General features: G+C 35.9%; 1 protein-coding gene across 7 annotated transcripts in view; it reads left to right on the forward strand.

The window, feature by feature from the left end:
• EPS15 (epidermal growth factor receptor pathway substrate 15) overlaps window positions 1-19,087 on the forward strand; it is a 46,691-nt gene that overhangs the window by 16,512 nt on the left and 11,092 nt on the right. For all 7 annotated transcript variants that reach the window (XM_084291040.1, XM_084291042.1, XM_084291043.1 and 4 more), the window contains exons 10-18: window positions 84-229; window positions 1,089-1,248; window positions 4,802-4,887; window positions 9,763-9,835; window positions 14,657-14,818; window positions 15,450-15,647; window positions 17,505-17,702; window positions 18,260-18,337; window positions 18,688-18,778. In XM_084291040.1, coding sequence (XP_084147166.1) covers window positions 84-229; window positions 1,089-1,248; window positions 4,802-4,887; window positions 9,763-9,835; window positions 14,657-14,818; window positions 15,450-15,647; window positions 17,505-17,702; window positions 18,260-18,337; window positions 18,688-18,778 — 1,192 coding nt within the window. The remainder of the gene's footprint in view (window positions 1-83; window positions 230-1,088; window positions 1,249-4,801; window positions 4,888-9,762; window positions 9,836-14,656; window positions 14,819-15,449; window positions 15,648-17,504; window positions 17,703-18,259; window positions 18,338-18,687; window positions 18,779-19,087) is intronic.

Raw genomic sequence — 19,087 nt, forward strand, 5'->3', positions numbered from 1 at the left:
ATAACTATCTGACAGAGCTGTCTTTATCTTAGCATTTATTTTTTTTTCCCCCCTCTTCTACCTTCCCCCTTCCCTCCCCTCAGTGGGTTGTATCGCCTGCAGACAAAATTAAGTACGATGAGATCTTTGTGAAAACTGACAAGGACATGGATGGATTTGTGTCAGGTGTGGAAGCCAGAGAACTATTCTTGAAGACAGGACTGCCTTCTGCTCTTCTTGCACATATCTGGTAGGGATTATTTTTCCTTGACAGCTGTTTAGACGATGGCATGGTTCTTGCTCTTTCCTAGCACTTCTCATGAAAAGTGGAAGCTGTTATTTTTGTATATGATAGTGTGGCATCTTTATTAACAGTGGTAACTTACTTGCTTCTAGTAATGGACAGAAGTGGCGGGTGAGGAACAGGTTTATGCTGTGAGTTATTTCCTAGCTGGAGGAGGTAAAGAACCTGAACAGATGGTTACAAACAAATACTACACTTTAGCTGAATACCTGATTTAAGGCAACATAATGTATCAGCATTCAGATGCACAGCAACTAGCCATCTGAGGATTATCTGTGTAAAATTCTTAGCATGTAAGATTTATGGCCCATATAACTCTGTGACTCGTTTATCTTTCGTTATAGTCAGTAATGACACCCGCTGTGTGATGGTGTGTTTTTCTAAATTTTTCCCCACTACATGTATAAACTATTTCACGACACTGGTAGGAAAAATGTCATTTTTTTCAAGGCATGATTAGCATAACTTTATTTAGGGAAGTCAGAAAAATTAGACAAACTTGTGTTGGCTGTGAGAAGTGCTTTAGTTCAGCATTAACTTCAGTTACAAATATTCTGGTATTATGACTCAGTCCTGATTCTGCCTTTTACGAGACGAAAAATTGCTGTAACAGCTGTGGAAATTGCACAACCACTTTCTCTTTGCATTCTATGTTTGTGTAATGTTTTCTATTTATTTCCTTGCTGTACGTATGTGTTGCATTTTTTTTTAGGAGAGGAGATCACACAGTAGAAATTGTTACATTTCTAAATAACCGCAAGTACAGGAAACTTGTATGATTTATTTCATGTGTATCTCTGTCCAGGGCTCTCTGTGACATAAAGGACTGCGGGAAGCTTTCAAAGGAACAGTTTGCTTTGGCTTTCTATTTAATCAATCAGAAATTAACAAAGGGCATTGATCCACCTCAGGCTCTGACTCCAGAGATGATTCCACCTTCAGACAGAAATGTCAGTTTACAGAAGGTAAGGACAGGTTTGGCATATTCGGTATAAATTTCAAACAAAAAAGGTTAATTTCAAAAACTACACAGGAAACACCTCAAGTACTGGCAGACCTAAGTATATCATAACATCAGGAAGAAAACAAGTCTTGATTGCAAAGAAGTGACAAAACACTGCTCCATTCATGTTTCGAAATGAAGCTGTCATTTATTACACCTGCCAACCAAGCGGAGAGATCTTATGTTGAGAAAGCATTATTTTCTATTTTGAAAGAATAATTCTTTTCCTGTCTAAAGAAATCTTAGTTTGCATCTGAAGTAACACGCACAAGTTAAATGTTGCTGTCCTAATGTGTTCTCAATTACCTCTTTTGCATTTCTCTTTTTCAAAAAGTCTCAAAACTGAATAAAGTTTAAATACTTAAAGTTTTAAAAGTAAATGATCCACCATTTTATTCTTCACAGATAGTTTAAATGTCTTCATAGCCTGTTGATTGCCATCTATCTGAATCCAACAGTAGACTATATCTCAGCAGTTCAAGTTATATTTATCTGAATGGCAGAGGTCATTGCAAATTCCTACTTGTTTTACACATCATAAAGTCTTATGTTTGTTACCTTTTCTTGGTTGTGCAAAACATTGACCTAATTCTACAACTTTCTTGAACAGAATGAGAAATTTACACCTGAAAAAATTTAGAAACTCAAAATTTGGCACTACTTTTGAGTTTCTGTAACTGGTATCTTATTTCTTTTTACATTCTGTTTTTAAAAAGTAATTGCTTTATTTGCAACTCTACTAATCTTTTTTGTATGTTTGCTTTCCTTTCTATGTCTCTTTTCTAGTTTGGACTGTTTTTTCCATTCTGCACCACTCTGCTTTTCATCCTTATTATTCTGTCAGTTTGTTAACTCTGCTTTCTCAAGGTTAGAGAATCTTTGCTTTTCTAATATTTACTGTCTGTTGGTTTAATAATGAACATCCTTCTAAGACTCTTAAATAATCACTGAAATAGCACAGCACTTTACTGAAGTGTCATAACATGTTGCTGTCTCAGATTATTGCTGGTTTTCCAGTTTTCCTCATCTGGAAGAATTCCAAGGTGCTTTGCAAATCTGAACTGCCATAGTGTCCTTAATTCGCTCCTGTGCAGAAAATGATTTGTGGGGTGGACTTCTGTGGCTGTTATGTGTTGGCAATGTGTGCTGCTTAAACTTAAGAGAAGATGCTTTGTATTACTCGGTTGAAATTGCTGGGGAAGTGATGAGAGAGTAGTAGCCCGGTGTGACAGTTGACAGTTTCCATTAGGACTGATACCCATGGTTTTGCTGATTATATTTCAGAAAATGTAGTGGTCAGAACACATTAGATGAGATCAGCATTGTTTACTGCTACTCTATGTACGTTGTCGTCACAGAGATCAATTGAATTTTGCGGTGGTTTTGCACTGCTAACATAAAACATAAGAGTAAGAATACTATGAAAGAAGGTAAGAGATGCCTTCTAGTTAGCTTTGTAAATCCTCAGCAAGAATTAATTTTACTAGATTGAGCTGGAGGTTTAGCTCATTTTGAGGTTTTTCCAAAGAGATGCTGCCCTCTTGGTTGATATGAAAGAACTCTTTTTGCAAGATTATTGTTCAAGAACTGAACCAAAGGATAAGAGCAGTGTGCAGAAACAGATTTTTAGCTTGTTTTCTTGAAGCGGTGTGGCTTAAATAGTAAAAAAAACACTTAGGCTTCCTCTTCTGACTCACCTATATAAGAGTAGTAGCAGGAATATCAGTAACTATGATGGTAATCCATTATATTTTTGAAGTATGGAAAGTTAACTTGCTGTCCTTCTTGGTGGATGTTCAGCAATATACGTGCATACAAATTCTGTTCTCTGAAGTTTTGTTTATTTACAGAATTTCATTACCACAGTAGTATGACTTTTATTTCAATTGTGAAGCTTGAATGCAGATGCCATAAATTGGAAACAGAGCAGCAGTCTAGTATTTGTTGCCATTTCTTTACCTAAAACTGTCTGTAGTCACAAACCTTGAGCTTGTATTACTAGCCATAAAATTTAACTTTATATGCAATTTCCTTTTCTGGAATTTTGACAGGAATTGACTTTTATTGCTATTTTGAGTTAAAAACTGAAGTGTTGCTTGCATGGGTGTTGCAGTGTGGTAAATGGCAGCAAGTAATTCCAATTCCTGTCTTTTTTTTTTTTTTTTTACTTGTAAAATTAAAGCTAAACTTGGCTTTTGTGGACTGCCTCTCTCCCTAAAGTTCTTATGAAGAATTGAAGATGAGATTGTACTATGTTTTGTTGAAGTTTGAATTATTGCATAGAATTTCTTCAATTGACTAGAGCGAGAAGCACAGAAAGAATTTGTAGTTGTAGCTGATACCACCAAGTTTTCCTTCCTCCTTCTTAGGAGAAAGAAAAACTTCCTCGTTAGAACACAATGAGCAACTCAGCAAAACTCTTCTGATTTTTTCAGGATAGAATTGAACTTCATAGCTATTTTGCCAGTTTGAGAAGCTGTACACTAACCAGTTTAAGAATAGCTGCATTTTTTTAACACATGCCATTTGCTTTAGTAAAATATGCATGAATAATGTGTAGTTCTGCTGAATAATATTCTCTGCTGCTGTGTGCTCAGATTTACTGGTTAGGTCTTTTGTTGACCAAAGCTTTGTTACTTTTTCCCCCAGTATAGGCTTGAAAAAATATATAGTTAGGCTTTTATTTTTATTTTTTTTCTTTTTGCGGTATCACCTGCCTCTTAACTGTATGTATATGCCTTTCCTCTGAACTTTGTGTTTGTCCCGGTTAACTTTATTCAAAGTTTCAAGGAGTGAATGTATTATAGAACACAGTTACAGTGACTCTGGCTTCCTAAATATGTTCATGTTGTAGTAAGGCAGACTAGAACAATTACAGTATTTGCTAATTTGTGTCTTCAGAACTTGTTCTGTAGTCTTTTATATATACTTTTTTGAAATGGAAATAATTTGTATCATAGTAATTGTCTTATTATAAAGATATTAAGGAAATAAGAACTCATGGGCTATGACTTTGTATTATTGAAGTTTGTCAGTACTCTGGAGATTTGTGTTAACCTACGTAGATACGACTTAAAGCATTGCAAATGAAGCGTCTATACTCTGCAACAGGAGGATCACCAGGGTTGAAGAAATATGTATATTAGTAGTAAACAAACTAAACGGTTTTAAATGAATGGTAATAAGCTGTAGTTCTAAAGTGAAATGTATTTTACAGTTAAGACTTTTTGGTATGATGAAATGTCCTTTTGTGGAAGACGTGCTTTCAAGAGTTTACAGGAGATAAACTGTTTGAATTACTAGATGTGTTTGATGTATGGTGTTTCCTGTTAATTTAGCATTTTTTTTCTGTTAATTTAGACTGTTTTTAACATTTTTTTAAAGATTAAAGATTAGCAAAATAATGCTACGAACAGTTGTTACTTCTTGTGATAGTACAAGCTATTTTTTAAAGTGAAGATAGTTGTCAGACTGCATAAACTATAAACTAACAGTATGTTTTCTTTATCTTTCAGGGTACTCAAGGACTCAATTCTGTAGCAGATTTTTCTGCAATTAAAGAACTTGATACATTAAACAACGAAATAGTAGATCTGCAGAGGTAGGTAAAGGAGGGATAGCTACAGTTGCCTCAGGTTCAGTTGTTATGCTTACTGTTTTTTTGTTTATTTGTTTTTGTTAAGCCAACTAAATACATAAGAGGAAAAAATAGAAGGTAATGTAGTTTGTTTTGCTAAAATCTACGGTAGCAGGTCTGTAAAATTATTCTAATATTGTTTAACCCCTCAATTCTTTATCTCAGATGGGTGCATTTATTAACAGCAAGATAGTGAAAGATCTGTCTTGTGTTCTGGGTGTTTCAGGAAACTGTATATTCTCGCATCCTGAGATCAAAATACTCTTGCTCATCTTAATTAGTAGATGAGCATACAGCAGATCTGTAGGGCGTGGGAGCCATGACAAATTGGCATTATACATGTAGGTCTTGATTTATAGAGGGAATCCTAAGGGCTTTTTCTTAATGGAGGCAGGGAAGTGAGACAGGAAGGCTCAAGAACAATACAGAGACAGAGTGGCAAGATGAGAGTTTGCACTTGGACCTTGGCTAGGATTTTGATGGGGATAAAGATGTAAATCCTTCCCTTCTGTATGGTTGTACTGAGAAAAATCGTTTTAATTAGAGGTCTGCAGACCTTTGGTTTCCAAAAATTATTTCTAAGGTAATTAGGATAATGATTTCAAGTGACTAAGAAAATCAAGTTCATATATACTGTGTAGTCTCTGTCATACTCTCAAGACAGCAGATATTTTTCTTCAGTGATTTTTTGGTACTATTGTAAATTTACTGTAAATTCCTTCTGTCAAGAACAGTCAGTTAAGATGCGTTGTCATGATGAAATTGAGTGTCTTACTCATGTCACTTGTAGGAATGAATTAATTGTGCGATGTGTCAAAGCACAATCTGTTTCCTAAATAGATAAACGTTTTTTGCTTCAACTCCTTTTTACTCCCACTGCCTCCTGGCTTGTCCCTGCTCTGGTTTCCTCTGTTCTTCCTTAGGTTGTATTAATACCAATTTTGGATTCATACATTTATTAACCTAAAATCTGATTTACAACTATATATATTTGCCAATATTATCTTAGAGAGAAAATGCTCACTAGTGTCAATTTTCAAATTGTTTTTTTTACCATGTGTGTTTGCAGCCTAACATGCAAGCCAATGAAATTCTGAGAGCCAGTAATAGAAATTGTCTATTTTTGAAGTGCACATTTAAAACAAACAAACAAAAAGAACAACCAGAGGAATTTCTTCAAAAGAATGACAATGTTTTGAAAATTTAGCTTTTTGAGAGACTGAACAACAAAATACAGAGGTGATATGTTTGTGGCTCATCAGTGTGTGTGGGAAAATTTCTGGTGGCCAGTAGCTTTTTAATGCAATTCAATAAAAACATAACATGAAGAAGACCGAGGTTTAGGATTAGATGAGGAAAAAATGCAGAATACTTCTTAGTGAGGGTAAATCCCCTCTGGTACAGGGAATGACTTGTTTAGGGAAGTTGTGGAATCTGAATCGTTTTGAACCTGTCAGCAGTTCTGTTTTCTTCGGAAGGCCTCAAAGTTCCGTTTCAGTTGCACTATATTTCTGGAAGGCTATTTGTGAACTTTTTTGATCAGCGCTGTGGGAGGCCAGACCAGATGTTCTTAATATTTTTTTTGAGCCATAGAACCTTTTTCTTCCCCCAGCAAACCCTGTTTTGGTTTTGTGCTTTAAAGCTAGCTACAGCCCACAAATGAGTGGGATTCTTTCAAGCTTTACCAATACCACATTGCTCTAAAAGTGTGAATGGTTGAACTTAATAGGTATGCCTCACCAGAGGTGCCATCCTTCGCACATGTTGGACAGCAGCAGTTACATTGTCTTGAATACAAATCAGGTTAGAAGGACTGCATAGCTGGTAAGTCAGTCCCTGAAAAGTGAAGAAATGGCAAAATGTCTCTAGAAAAACAGGGCAACCTCTCCCTGCCATATGTTCACATCAAGACTTTGTTTAAAAGCTACAGCTTCATAGCAAATTAGTGGTAAGAATTTTACTATCAACTCTATGAAACTATCAGCTCTATGAGCAGTTATCTATCACTTTTTATGAAAAAGAACTCTGATATTTTTCTGCCTTTTTAACTAATGTGGGTTCTAATCGTTAGCCTCCACGAAGCCTGGCCAGGGTTGTTTCCTATGTAGCTTAAAAATGCCGCTACTGACAAGGACCTCCTCAGTTGTCAGCTGTCACAAATGTTTCAAATATGCTGGCTCCCATTCATAAATACTTCTCCATTCACAAATTGTTATAAAGCTTCTGGAGTTACTGATATTATTTCTTTTGTAAATCATGGTGTATGTGCATTAGAGAAACCACGTATTGTTTTTGTTGTGTTTGTTTTTTAATTTTTAATAATCCCTTTTAATTTCTTTGGTAAAAGGGTCTCTCGACCTGACTGCAATTAAGATATGTAGGGAAATTGTATTGCTTTCGTAAATTGACTTCAAGTTGGTTACAAATGTTTTTGTCAAGACCACAGGTGTTTTTGTTTGTTTTCAAGTGCTGTGGTATGGGACGTCAAGATCCAGGAAATCTTACACGGCCAATAAATCAATTTTGTTGCCTGCTTTTGATTCTTTCAGTTGCTGGGCGTTCCTACAGGCATATAGTAGATAATTTGTAAAAGAAACAGAAGCATTCAGAAGGATTAGTAAATTGAGTAGGTTTGTGGTATTATTTTTGAAACAAAGACACATTGCTCCAAGTGGGAGTGGGTAGGGTAGACACTTTTTTTAGACTATATATGCTCAATTTGTTCTGCTCTGCCTGAGGCTACTGCCTAAGCTGTCCTTGTGCTGACTGACAATAGTTCTTTCACTTGATTTTTTCCAATTCATTGTTTGTGTTAAGATTTTGCCAGTGTAAGCTGGCTGTGAGTGGGTGTCATGGCCTGTTGCTTGCTTAGGGTCATCCAGATAGCAAGATTTAGGTACCTGACTTCCCTTGAAATAGAAGGGAAGTGAGCTTTATTTCTGGCAGTCTCCTCACATAGATGAGTGACAGTGTATATTAAGTCATGCTCACCTGCTGGCATTTATTTCCTGCTCAGTTTTCATACTCAGGCTGGAAAAACAACCAAACAACTATTTGTTTTTTGTTTTTACCTAATCAATTATTCAATCTTTTATCTTCAATTAGGAATAATCTGCCTGAATGCCTGCTGTGCTTGATAAGCATCTGAGAGCTCGATGGCATTTTTCAACTTGACTTGTGTTTAGATCTGTGGAAGTGCTTTGTTGAGATTGAGCCCTTTTGTTTATGGAAAGTTACAGAAGGCAAAAGTCAACAGAATTTTTTTCAACCCTGTGATGCTTCAAATATCTAAGTAAAACTATGCAATAAATATTGGTTTGTTAGAGAAATGTGCTATAGCTTTGATGGAAATGGCAGATCTGTGTCATATTTACATGATGATTTCATTCTGATGAATCGGAGTGAGAAGTTATGTGGAACTGGAAGGTTCACACTTAACAAAATAACTAGCCTTGTTCTGCAGTGTCTCTGCAACTTGTGTTTTCTTGTCCATGTAAGCCTTGCCTCTAGGCACAGCAATCAAGTTAATCGGATACTGAGACAAACAATAGTAGAACATAATATACAGTAATAAACAAGCATTTGCTCTGAAAAGATTAACATCTGTGACACCTGTTTTTTTCATCTTCCATTGCGTATGGTTTAACAGCAAACAACCATGGCTTAGCCTGAGTAAAGACAACTTTCTCAGAGCAGATACCCCCTTTACTTGGTGGACAGAAATATCTTATTCCTTATTGGAGAAGAGTAAACAATAAAATTAACTGTTTTGGATTGTTTACCAATCTGCTGCTATTAACAGACAAAGTTACCTTAATTTTAATATGCATTAATATAATTTATATCAATTAATATCATTTAATATCAATTTAATATCAATTTGATATCAAATTGATATTAAATTGATATTAATTTAATATCAATTAATATAAATTAATATCAATTAATATCATTTGATAGCCTTTCCTTGTGGTACTTCATTTAGATATGTTAGGTCTGTAATCACTGCTCAAATTCTATTCAATATATGTCAGAATTTAATAACAATCTATAAAAGTGGGTATCTATATAGAAAAGCTGTTGCTAAATCTGTAAAGCGTAATGCTTTAGTCTCTTAATTCTCATATGCTTTCTTTTAAACAAGCACTTCTGAGTAGTGTGGCTTTTTCCTTTATAAAGCTATTGTTATCTGACTGCCAAGAATTTATTGATGATAATTCCCCTGTCATCAACGGTCACGTTTAAGTTTGCATAGATGTCTGTAGGGACAGACTTGATATGACACAGCAAATAACTATGTGCGGAGTCCCCTAAGCATACTCTGATTACGGCAAGCTAACTTTTCTTCTTCTGAGTGAATTTATCAACAGATACATCTAAAATATGATAGTCAAGGTTAATAATCCACCAGGTTGGCCTCCTGGAAATGTTTTCTAGCTGCTGTTAGTGTAGGAATTACTGTATTTGCAGGGGTTAACAGATGGAATCTGATGCAATCCCTCCCACTTTTCCCAGCAGTTTTCATTAGACAAGTGCTCCATAGCAACAGTGAGATCACTGAAGACAGTATTTCATTGATTTCTCCCTCCCGCCCCCTTCCGTTTTTGAGCCATTCTTATCACTAAAGTGCAGTTGGCTGAAGAGGCATCTTTTTTTATGCAAAACGCTTATGTGGGCTTCTGTCTTGTAAATAATTTGGAAAGCAGAAATCCCTTGCATCTCCTGTGTTTAATGTTTCACTATGTATTTAAAGAGAGATACAGGTTTAGGAGGCTGGATAACTGTACCTGCTGTAGCTGATGTTCTGAAGTATTCTTGCATTGTTTGCTGGTCTTCTAGGGAAAAGAATAATGTAGAACAAGACCTGAAGGAAAAAGAAGATACCATCAAACAGAGGACAAGTGAGGTCCAGGTAAGTAAGGCACAGAATTATTGCTCAGATATCTGATACCAACCAATGTGATGTTTTAATGGCAATGAGGTTATTGAATCTTTAGATCGCATCACTTACTGAGTGGTAGCTAAGAAAAAAAAATACTCTGAAGTGTATTTGATATATGAATGTGGATTGGTGGGGTCTGTATATTTATTTAAATTTGTGAGCTTCTAGAATATATCGGCTACATGGAGTTTTAAATTAAAAATATTTCAAAATATTTTTTTAAGCAAGACTAGCTAATGTCTAATTAAAACTGAAGAACATACTGTAGTACTGCAAATTAGTAAACTTAAGTAGCTGAGTTAAAAGGACTTGGATATGGGGCTGCTACTTAAGAGTCGTAATAATTATCTGCTCGAGAGGAATGCTGCCACAAGTTAATTTTGCCTAACATAAGTGAATTTTAAATAAAATCAAATACATTTTTTTTAGAAGGATTATATTGAACGTTTCATAATTGAATAGAAAATTTGATTTTTACAAGTGTTTTATGAATAAAAAATTATATAGTCAACATCACTGTATAGGATGCTAACGGTGTTAGCTCTGAATTAAATGCTGCAAAGCATGTTTCAATTAATCACGAGGTGCAAAAGCAGATGGAGTTGCTGCATTAAGAAAAAAAAAAACCTTCAGTGTTATATCTGATCCTTTACATTTATTTGTGCATTTGTTTCAGGAATCTTTATTAGTTCAAATACTTGTTATTTGATTAAGACTAAATAATGCAAATTTCTGCATTTTACTTTGCCTTGGAGGTTGGGAGGTTGGGGAAGAAAGCCAATGTGTTACAACCATTGTGACTTTTGTGCTTGGCTATTTAATATCCTTAAAGCCTGGCTGATAATTAATAGTCTGACCTCTCGGAAGATAATAAGATGCTGGCCTGTTTGTCACAATGGCAGCCAGATTCAGCAGCTGCTGGAATGCATGCAGAAGTTGACCCAGTCTGTGATTCTGTCTGTGCATGCACTAGTCATTCCTCTCCTCACCATGCAGATTCCCTTTTCACAATGTAAAAAATTCTGCTGGGCATTTCTCTATGAGCACAGAGGGTGATTTTGTTAGTTTGTTGTAGAATGTTTGCCTTCATGTGAAGGTTGAGCTCTGTGGTGCCTTTGTACAAAGCTAAATTAAATCCTTACTTTTAATGATAGAAGGCCTAAAACGTAACAACATTAGTGTGATCTGCTTGTTTATTGTGTAGTGTTTGACAGTCAGCAGCATCACAGAATGAATGAAATCATTGTATCCAGAGCAGTCCTGTTGGAAGCAACTGTCTTAGGTCTTTAACCTCTTAGTGATCACATAAGCTATTTATATATGGTTAAATGTAGAGCTAGAGTTCTGTCAGTCTGCAGAGAAGGAACAGTCTATTACTGGATTGTCAGAAAAACGGGAAAGCATCAGGATCAAATGGGATGTGACTGCAGCATTTATTCGAGCTGGTGGCCCCCTACCTCTGGTCTCCTTGTTCCTGAATGCTGGAGAACCTGCATATTTCATGAAACTTTCTAGAACTTCACAGAATAGTGGTGACAGACTAAGAATATCTTTACATCGTGTTCTCTTTACATCATGTTCTTCTGTTTTTATTCTAATGGTGATATTTCTCAGATGGTTTTCACAAACACAGTGTTCCACAGTGTTCCAATCTGTCACCTTTGATAAAGCTAATTTAGTGGCATCACACTCTAGGTTTCATGATACCAGGGTTGTATCCACAGACACAAATTATAAGCTCATGAATAGCCAAGGTTTGTGATGGATTGAACAGATTTGTATGGGAGGAAGGAAAGGTTAAGTGTTTTTCTCCATAAAATAATTTATACACTATGTAAATTGAGGCTAAGAGGCAAAAATGGAAAAAGACTTGGAGGGAAAACAACATATTGATAAATTTTAATACATATTTTATTTTATTAAAATATTAGCTCTCTCTTAGCAACGATTAAGGGATGTGTTTTTTCATAAGAAGCTATAGGAAGAGTAGCAAAGATCATGAGAAACTGAGGCATTTCACTCATTTATTCTGTGGTGGAGTTAGTGTTTTCTTACAAGGACCGCACACCAAATAACATTTGAAAGCAAGCATCCCCTCTCTCTCCAGCCACCCATTTGCTCTTCTAGAGCCAGGTATTGGTTGGAGCACTGGGTGCTGCCTCAAGCCATGGGCTTTTGGCCACCTTTGCAAGACTCAGATCCTCTGTGGAGCACTTCATGTGTGTAGGGTTTACCAGTCTACCCACGAAGACTCTGAAATAAATGGTGATTCTCCTGGCTTTCCCAAAAAGGATTGTGTTCCTTAGAATTTGATTGACATGAAGCCAAAAGGTTTGCTTCCCATTTTAAATGGAACACTGAAACTTTGTAAAGAGCATTTTAGAACAAATGCATGCAAGTCCTGAACAAAAGTTAGTTAATATAAGTTCACGTCTATGGAGGAAAGAAAATGTATCTGCATTTGCAGTGCCATTTCAGAGAAGAACAAAAAAGTGAAAAGCATTTTGGGACTATGTCCTTCCAAGCAGTCTGGCTTTTTCTTCTAGCCTTTTGACTTCTTTGTTGTCCTGAGTTTTCATAAGCAGATTTTTTTTTTCCTCTGAGTATCCCCCCTCAACATTGTACTGTCCTTACTCTTTCTTGTTAAGTATGAGACTGGCAAGCTATTAAATCTATTGCCTGTCTGTGGAAATAGAGATCCCTACTCAATTCCTTGTCTGCCACTACAATGGAGAGTAACAATAATCATAAACCTAACACTGGGATTACCAATAAAAATACTAGTTTGTACTCAAATGTGTTACACTGGGGGTAATACTTTGATCTTCATGAAGTAAACTGGGCTTCTATTAAACGTCAAAGAACGCCTTCAATGGGAGAAGCATCTTAACAATCAAGCTCTGAATGAGGTCCTACATTGAGACATTTGTTAAATTAAAACAGTGTGTGCAAAATTCAGTGCTTGGGTTGGGGCCTGGTTTACTTCATGAAGATGTATGTTTGAGAATTGCACCAGGTCTGTGTGTTGTGTCCACTCTAACCTTTACTTTTGGAGTAGCTACGTGATCATGGTCTTGTTTATTATATGTGTGTTAATTTTTTTTGTTTGCTTTTTTGTTTTCTCTCACTTCTGGGAGGTATCGGGCTTAGTCAGGCCTTTTCAGAGCTGCTTCTCTCCTGCTATGGCTAGGACAGCTACTGGGATTCAAGAAGCAGTAGCAAGGTTGGAGGTGATCCATATTTAGCTTGTGTGTATGTGAGTGTTTGCTTCCTTTAGAGGAAAAGAGACTGAAATCTCTTTAAGGTGTTACCTCCACCTCCACATCCACCCCCTCTCGCCCTGGTTGCTTATGTTGTGTGTCAGCTGCTATTTGATTTTCAAAGTGATGTGAAAAACAAGTGCATCAAAACAGTTTCCCAATTATTTAAGTTGCTAGCTGCTGTCAGAGCCTTTTGTGCGTGTTGGTGTGTCTTCCATAAATTAGAAATAACTAGTAAGTCATCTACTCTGACTGCTGTACATGGATGGAATGTTTAACTATTAATGTTTTTACTTAACTTGATACATAGGTTTTTGAACTTTTTTTGCAAATGCATTTATGAAGCTTCTTTAGGTAGTCTTCCAGTTGTCTTGAGGTCCCCCATTTGTCTAGCATCCGACTGCCTTTCTGTTTCTCTCATTTTTTTTGTCCTGATTATTTGGAGGTGTTAACATGTGTGGATTAACTGTCTCACCTACAGAATAAAAATAAGTAAATAAAAATCACCTGAAAATGACAACAGGATCTTAGCTTAGAACAGCACACACATGCGTGATCTAATCAGAAATTCATGTCAGCTTGTTTTCTTACTGTCATTAATTTTCTTTCATCTCTGTTCTTTCTTTAGTGTTGTATATGATTCTTCCTTCAATTGCCATATTTTCTTGGAAAGGCTGCAATCTTCTCTTTTCATCTAATACTTTTCCTTTTGTATTAATATTTTTTTGATCTCTCTGTATTACCTCTTCCTCTTGACTTTGACAATTCTTTCTTCTTTCAAAATTCTTGTCTTGATTTTTTCTTTTAAATGTTATCTCTGGAGTTTAACCAAGTCTAAACTTTGCTGTTGCTCAGAAGCGAACTAATTATCGTATGATGCTACTCCATGCATTTAAAATGCAAGATACGTAACTACAGCTGTTTCTTAAATTAAAATGTATCTTATTTTCATGTGTGGAATGTTCATTTCTTACAATTACTGTTACCTGAAAACAAAATTTTGGCTGATTTGTGGAAAAAATTTGAGTTTGGGAAGATATTGAAGGAAGTACATTTGAGTTAATAAGGTGCTGGCTTTCTTCTTTACCATGCTGCTCCAGCAAGTTTGTATTTCGGAATAGGTATTTCAAAGGGGAGAGGAGCAGAATAAAGAATTTCTGTTGTTAAGGAACTTGTGAAAATGTATTGCTAAAATACCAGAGAGAGATAACATAGGCTAAACAAATGCAACTTACAGATTTGAGATAGAATCCTATGTCCCTGGGAGTAAAACACTTAATCTCTGTGTGGAGGTGTGGTCTTCAATATTGCAGTGAGAATATTTTTACTAAAGAAAAGAAAAAGCAAATAACATGGTTATTTCTGTCTTAAAATTAAAATGAGAATACTTGCTTGCCTGAATACTATTCTTTGAAAGATAACTTAGTGATACTCTGAAATCTGACCAATCATTACCTCAATTTATAATTTGGAATTCAGTGGTAAGAAGGAGTGGGGAACAAATACAAAGCAAATCTTTTTTTTATTACAGGATCTACAAGATGAAGTAAAGCGGGAGAGCAATAATCTGCAAAAGCTGCAAGCTCAGAAACAGGAAGCCCAGGAAATCCTTAATGATCTTGATGAGCAGAAGGCCAAGTTGGAGGAGCAACTTAATGATATCAGGCAGAAGTGTGCAGAGGAGGCCCATTTGGTAAGGTCTAGTGGCTAAGGCCTTTGACAGAGAAAATGCCTCTTTTTGAAGAACGTAGCCATGCAGTGTGTTGCAGCTGTTGGGAAATGAGAAAAAAATTTAAAGAATAATCAGCAAGAATTTCAGGATTTTGTGGACAATAGAGAATAGGAGATATATCTCTGATTTCAGCTATGTTTGTGATATTTGGTGCTCGCTGATGCTACATCGTGTGCAAATGTATATCACTAAAATGAGACTGTGCAAGCAAATGCTGCAAATTTATAATGCAATGTAAGTGAAATTAGAAGCAGTACACAATGGGACTGATTTCCTGAGAGTTTGGGGAAAAAGTGATTTTCTAATGTAAATCTTTAGTATTTCTTTGCTGTCTAAAATGTTATCTTCAATATTAGAAATACCAGTGTTGGTTAGGAGAACAACTTGAATAGTTCATTGAGACCAATGGTGAATTAACCTCTTGTTCAGTTATGATCTATAATATCTGCAGTAGAGGTTTAATACCTCTTTTGGTCATAAACAATATTTGCTGGACATGTTTGGAGTTTGTTTTTGTTTTTTTTTGTTTTTTTTGTTTTGTTGTTGTTGTTGTTGTTTTAATTTGGCCTTGAAATATTTGTTTATGCATTAGATTGCCATGCTGAAGGCTGAAATAACAAGCCAGGAGTCAAAGATTTCAGCGTATGAAGATGAACTGACCAAAGCTCAAGAGGAGCTGAGTCGTCTGCAGCAAGAAACTGCAGAGCTTGAGCATTGCATAGAGTCTGGGAAAGCACAGCTGGGACCTCTTCAGCAACATCTGCAGGATTCACAACAGGAAATCAATTCCGTAAGGCAGTGTGAAAAGATGAGGGGAAAAAAACAAAGGAACAAAACCCAAAATGTTTTAGCTGACAACCTTTAGTGTTCTTTTCATAAGGGGAAGGCACTTGTTTATTTCTTCACTGTTTGCTTGTGCCTTTCCACTGCTTGCACAGAATGTCTGTATAGTAGTTAGGGTTCTTAGAGGCTGACTTAAATTGCTCAAGGTATTTAATGATATCTCTCCAAGTTTTGATAATAAAAGGGAATTTATTATACTTCATAAATAATTTCTCTTAATGTAATGAATGACAAATGGCTAGTGCCTCTTTAGATTCCCTACTACATGTGTAGGGAATTTAAGTTTTTGTCTTTAGCCATGGCCTGGGGCATGGTCTTGCTATTCTTTAACTGACATGATGTTGGTATAAAATTATTAATGACATAGTGTATTTTTGAAGGAGGAAAGTGAAGTGAACGTAAGAAAAAATTGTATTGAGACTAAATACTGAGAAACAGGTTGCTGTACTGATTTTGAGCACAGAACTGCACTTTGTGTGTGCGATCGATGATTTATTACTTCAGTGATGTTTTAGCTTGCGCACCCTTTTGTTACCATTCTTTTCCTTCTCTCGCATACCCACAGTCTGCTAACGTGAGCCGGAGCCATGTCATTATCAAGTTGAAAACAACCTTTCTATTAACTTTGAACCCCAGAAATGGCTGACTTCTGGATCAGTTCCTTCACTTGATTCATATCTAACTTCTTAAGTCTTTTTTTTTTTTTTTTTTTAAAGACTTCCACTGCTAGGACACTTTCCTCTGTTGAAGAGGCTTATGACATACACAAAACCAAGTATAAAAACTACGAATTTCTTCTAGGAACTGAGGAGTAAAAAATTGATGTTGTTTTATCAGAGGTAGAAGGAAGGTAGTGCTATTTCAATATCAATAACTAATAATCATAACAAGAGATGATTGCAATTAATGGATCTGATGCAATTATGTAAGTGACTGGTTATGCCTGACTGTACTAAAAACCTGTTTTTGTTGTAGACTTCTTTCATATAAATACTCCTGAGTTCATTGCTCTTGGCTCAGAAAAAATGAACAAGAGGTCCTTTGATGCTTTAGGCAAGAGTTTCTAATGGTTGATCTGAGATCAGCATATTTGAAAGATGCCTTGCTATTGTCTTTGCTGTCACCTGATCTGTGATGTGCAAAGCAAGGAAAACACTATTAGGTGATTGACGTAGTAGAAATCAGTGGGATGTAGATGCCTAAATATCTGAACTGTGTGCATCCTTCTGCATAATCTGCCACGTTCAGTAATTTCTTCAGAAATTGCAGATTGTTTTAGATGTTTGCTGTGAGGTACTGCATTATGCATGTTGTTGAAATAACGACATGGATGTAGCTATCTGCTTAGGAAGATATATTACGGATTCGATAATGAATTTGTAATTTTCTTTGGAAGACAAGAATTCTTTTTAAGCAGCCTTTTTAATTTATGGAGTTTAAGGCAATTTCAAATGAGTAAGTTAAAAGGAAAAAAAAGCTTTGCAAGGGAATTCTTCTTGTGAGTTTGAGTGGGGAAAAAAGGGAACAAGTCTTGATGTTTCCAGTGACTGCCAGCAATATGGTCTGCTTCCTCGGCAGAAGGTTCTCAGGTCTCTCTTTCAACTATGCTACATTTCTTCTAGGCCTGATTTGTACTGCTTTCTCAAATGTCACCCTTTGAAAGAACATGATTTTTATTATACTTGCTTAAGGAAAGTAAGAACTTTAGATACACGTCTTCCATTTTATGTTTAAGAAGGTATGGTTATATTCTAGCATTTGTGTGCTGCTGTATAGATACATATACATTTATTTCTGCTTACAGGTGCAGACGAAACTTCTTGAGCTCAAAGAATTGGAAAATAACCAATTTAGTTGGCACTCTCAGACTCATAACATACTTGTTAATGGAACTGCGGATCATTCTAGTCTTAGCAACAGCAGCAGTGAAACTGCTAACCTTAATGAGAATGCTGAAAGGGAGAGTATAGCAGAAGAAGAACAAGTAAACAATGCATCTCCAGTGAGTACAGTGTTTTGCCTGCTTGATCATAATGCAATGCAGCTGTGAAGTTAAAATAAATTAAAATATATATTAAGATGGATTATGTTTTGTTTTTAAACAGTTGTAGAAGTGAACTTTCAGGATGTTATTCTGAGGGAGTATTTCAGGATCTGAAAGTTGATAATCAGAAAAAGAGGCAATGTTAGCTTGGCTGGAAAGTGGCAACAAAAATTTGTCTATTTGTTTCCAAAGCAAAATGTCTTAAATTGAAGAATAGAATTAATATTAAAGAAGAGCAGCTGTTTTCCAGTTGGTGCAACAGAAATGGAATGAGGAAGAGGACAGAATATCTGAAGACGTCTTGCTTTCTAAACGTCCCTCTTTGTCTCAGTAGTTTTCTGATTTTTTTTTAATAACTTTCACAGGGTTTATGGAACACTTCAATGTGTTCTATTATAGCTATGAACCTACTGAGGTATCTTTTAACATACTCTTACAGCTATGTGATACTTAGAATAGTACTTGTAGTGTAGTCTTCTATTTATTTATACTGAATTGCTTTTATCTTTACATAGGCAAGGAATAGTCCTGAAACAACAGCTGCTGTTGTGGAAGAAGAGAAAGAGATCCCAGCTGCAACTATTACCAAAAAAGTGAGTTTGATCAAATCTGAGGGAGGAAAAAATGTAATAAAAAAAAAAAAAAAAAAACCTATCACCAACAAAACATAACCTAGTTAAACTGTTTGAGGTTTGCATCATGTCACTTACATGATGGCTATGGAATATCAGAGAAATAAATGTCAGTTGTTACTGTTTTTAATTAGAGTATGATGTCATCAAAGCATTCATCTTATGTAGCAGGTTGATTTTTACTGAGAAATACTTTGAATCTCTGTTGATTAATTCTATAGAATTTAAACTCTCAGCTTTAAGAAACTAATAAATGGTAACAAGACAAGTGTCTTGAACCTCATACCTCTCTCTTCTTTTATGTTCTTCAGGAGGATCCATTTGATGCTGAGTCTCATCCATTGCCTGATCTAGTTTCTGAAGCCAGTTTAGAGTTCTTCCAGTCTGACCCTTTTGTTGGCAGTAAGTAAACTTCTCTACAAGTGCAGATTTGCAGAAATGTGTTTTCTGGGAACATGTCTCATCCAAATTCATCCTGCACTTTCTCATTAATTGTGAAAATTGTAACTTTCCCTCACTGGTCTTCCTGAGGGCCTTTTTTTTTCCCCCTTTCCTGGGGGTTGCATTTTGGTATTAAAGGTGTGGGTGTACTTGTGCTACATGTGATGTCAATGATCTAGTTAGCAGTGCAGAGCCACAAACAGATCAACTGAGGGTTCAGTGAGCTGTGGTGTGGGGGGGATGTGGGTGGCTGAGAGTGAATGGCTGTGG

The sequence above is a fragment of the Netta rufina genome (genome assembly GCF_964035555.1).
Source record: "Netta rufina genome assembly, chromosome: 8".
Lineage (NCBI taxonomy): Eukaryota > Metazoa > Chordata > Aves > Anseriformes > Anatidae > Netta > Netta rufina.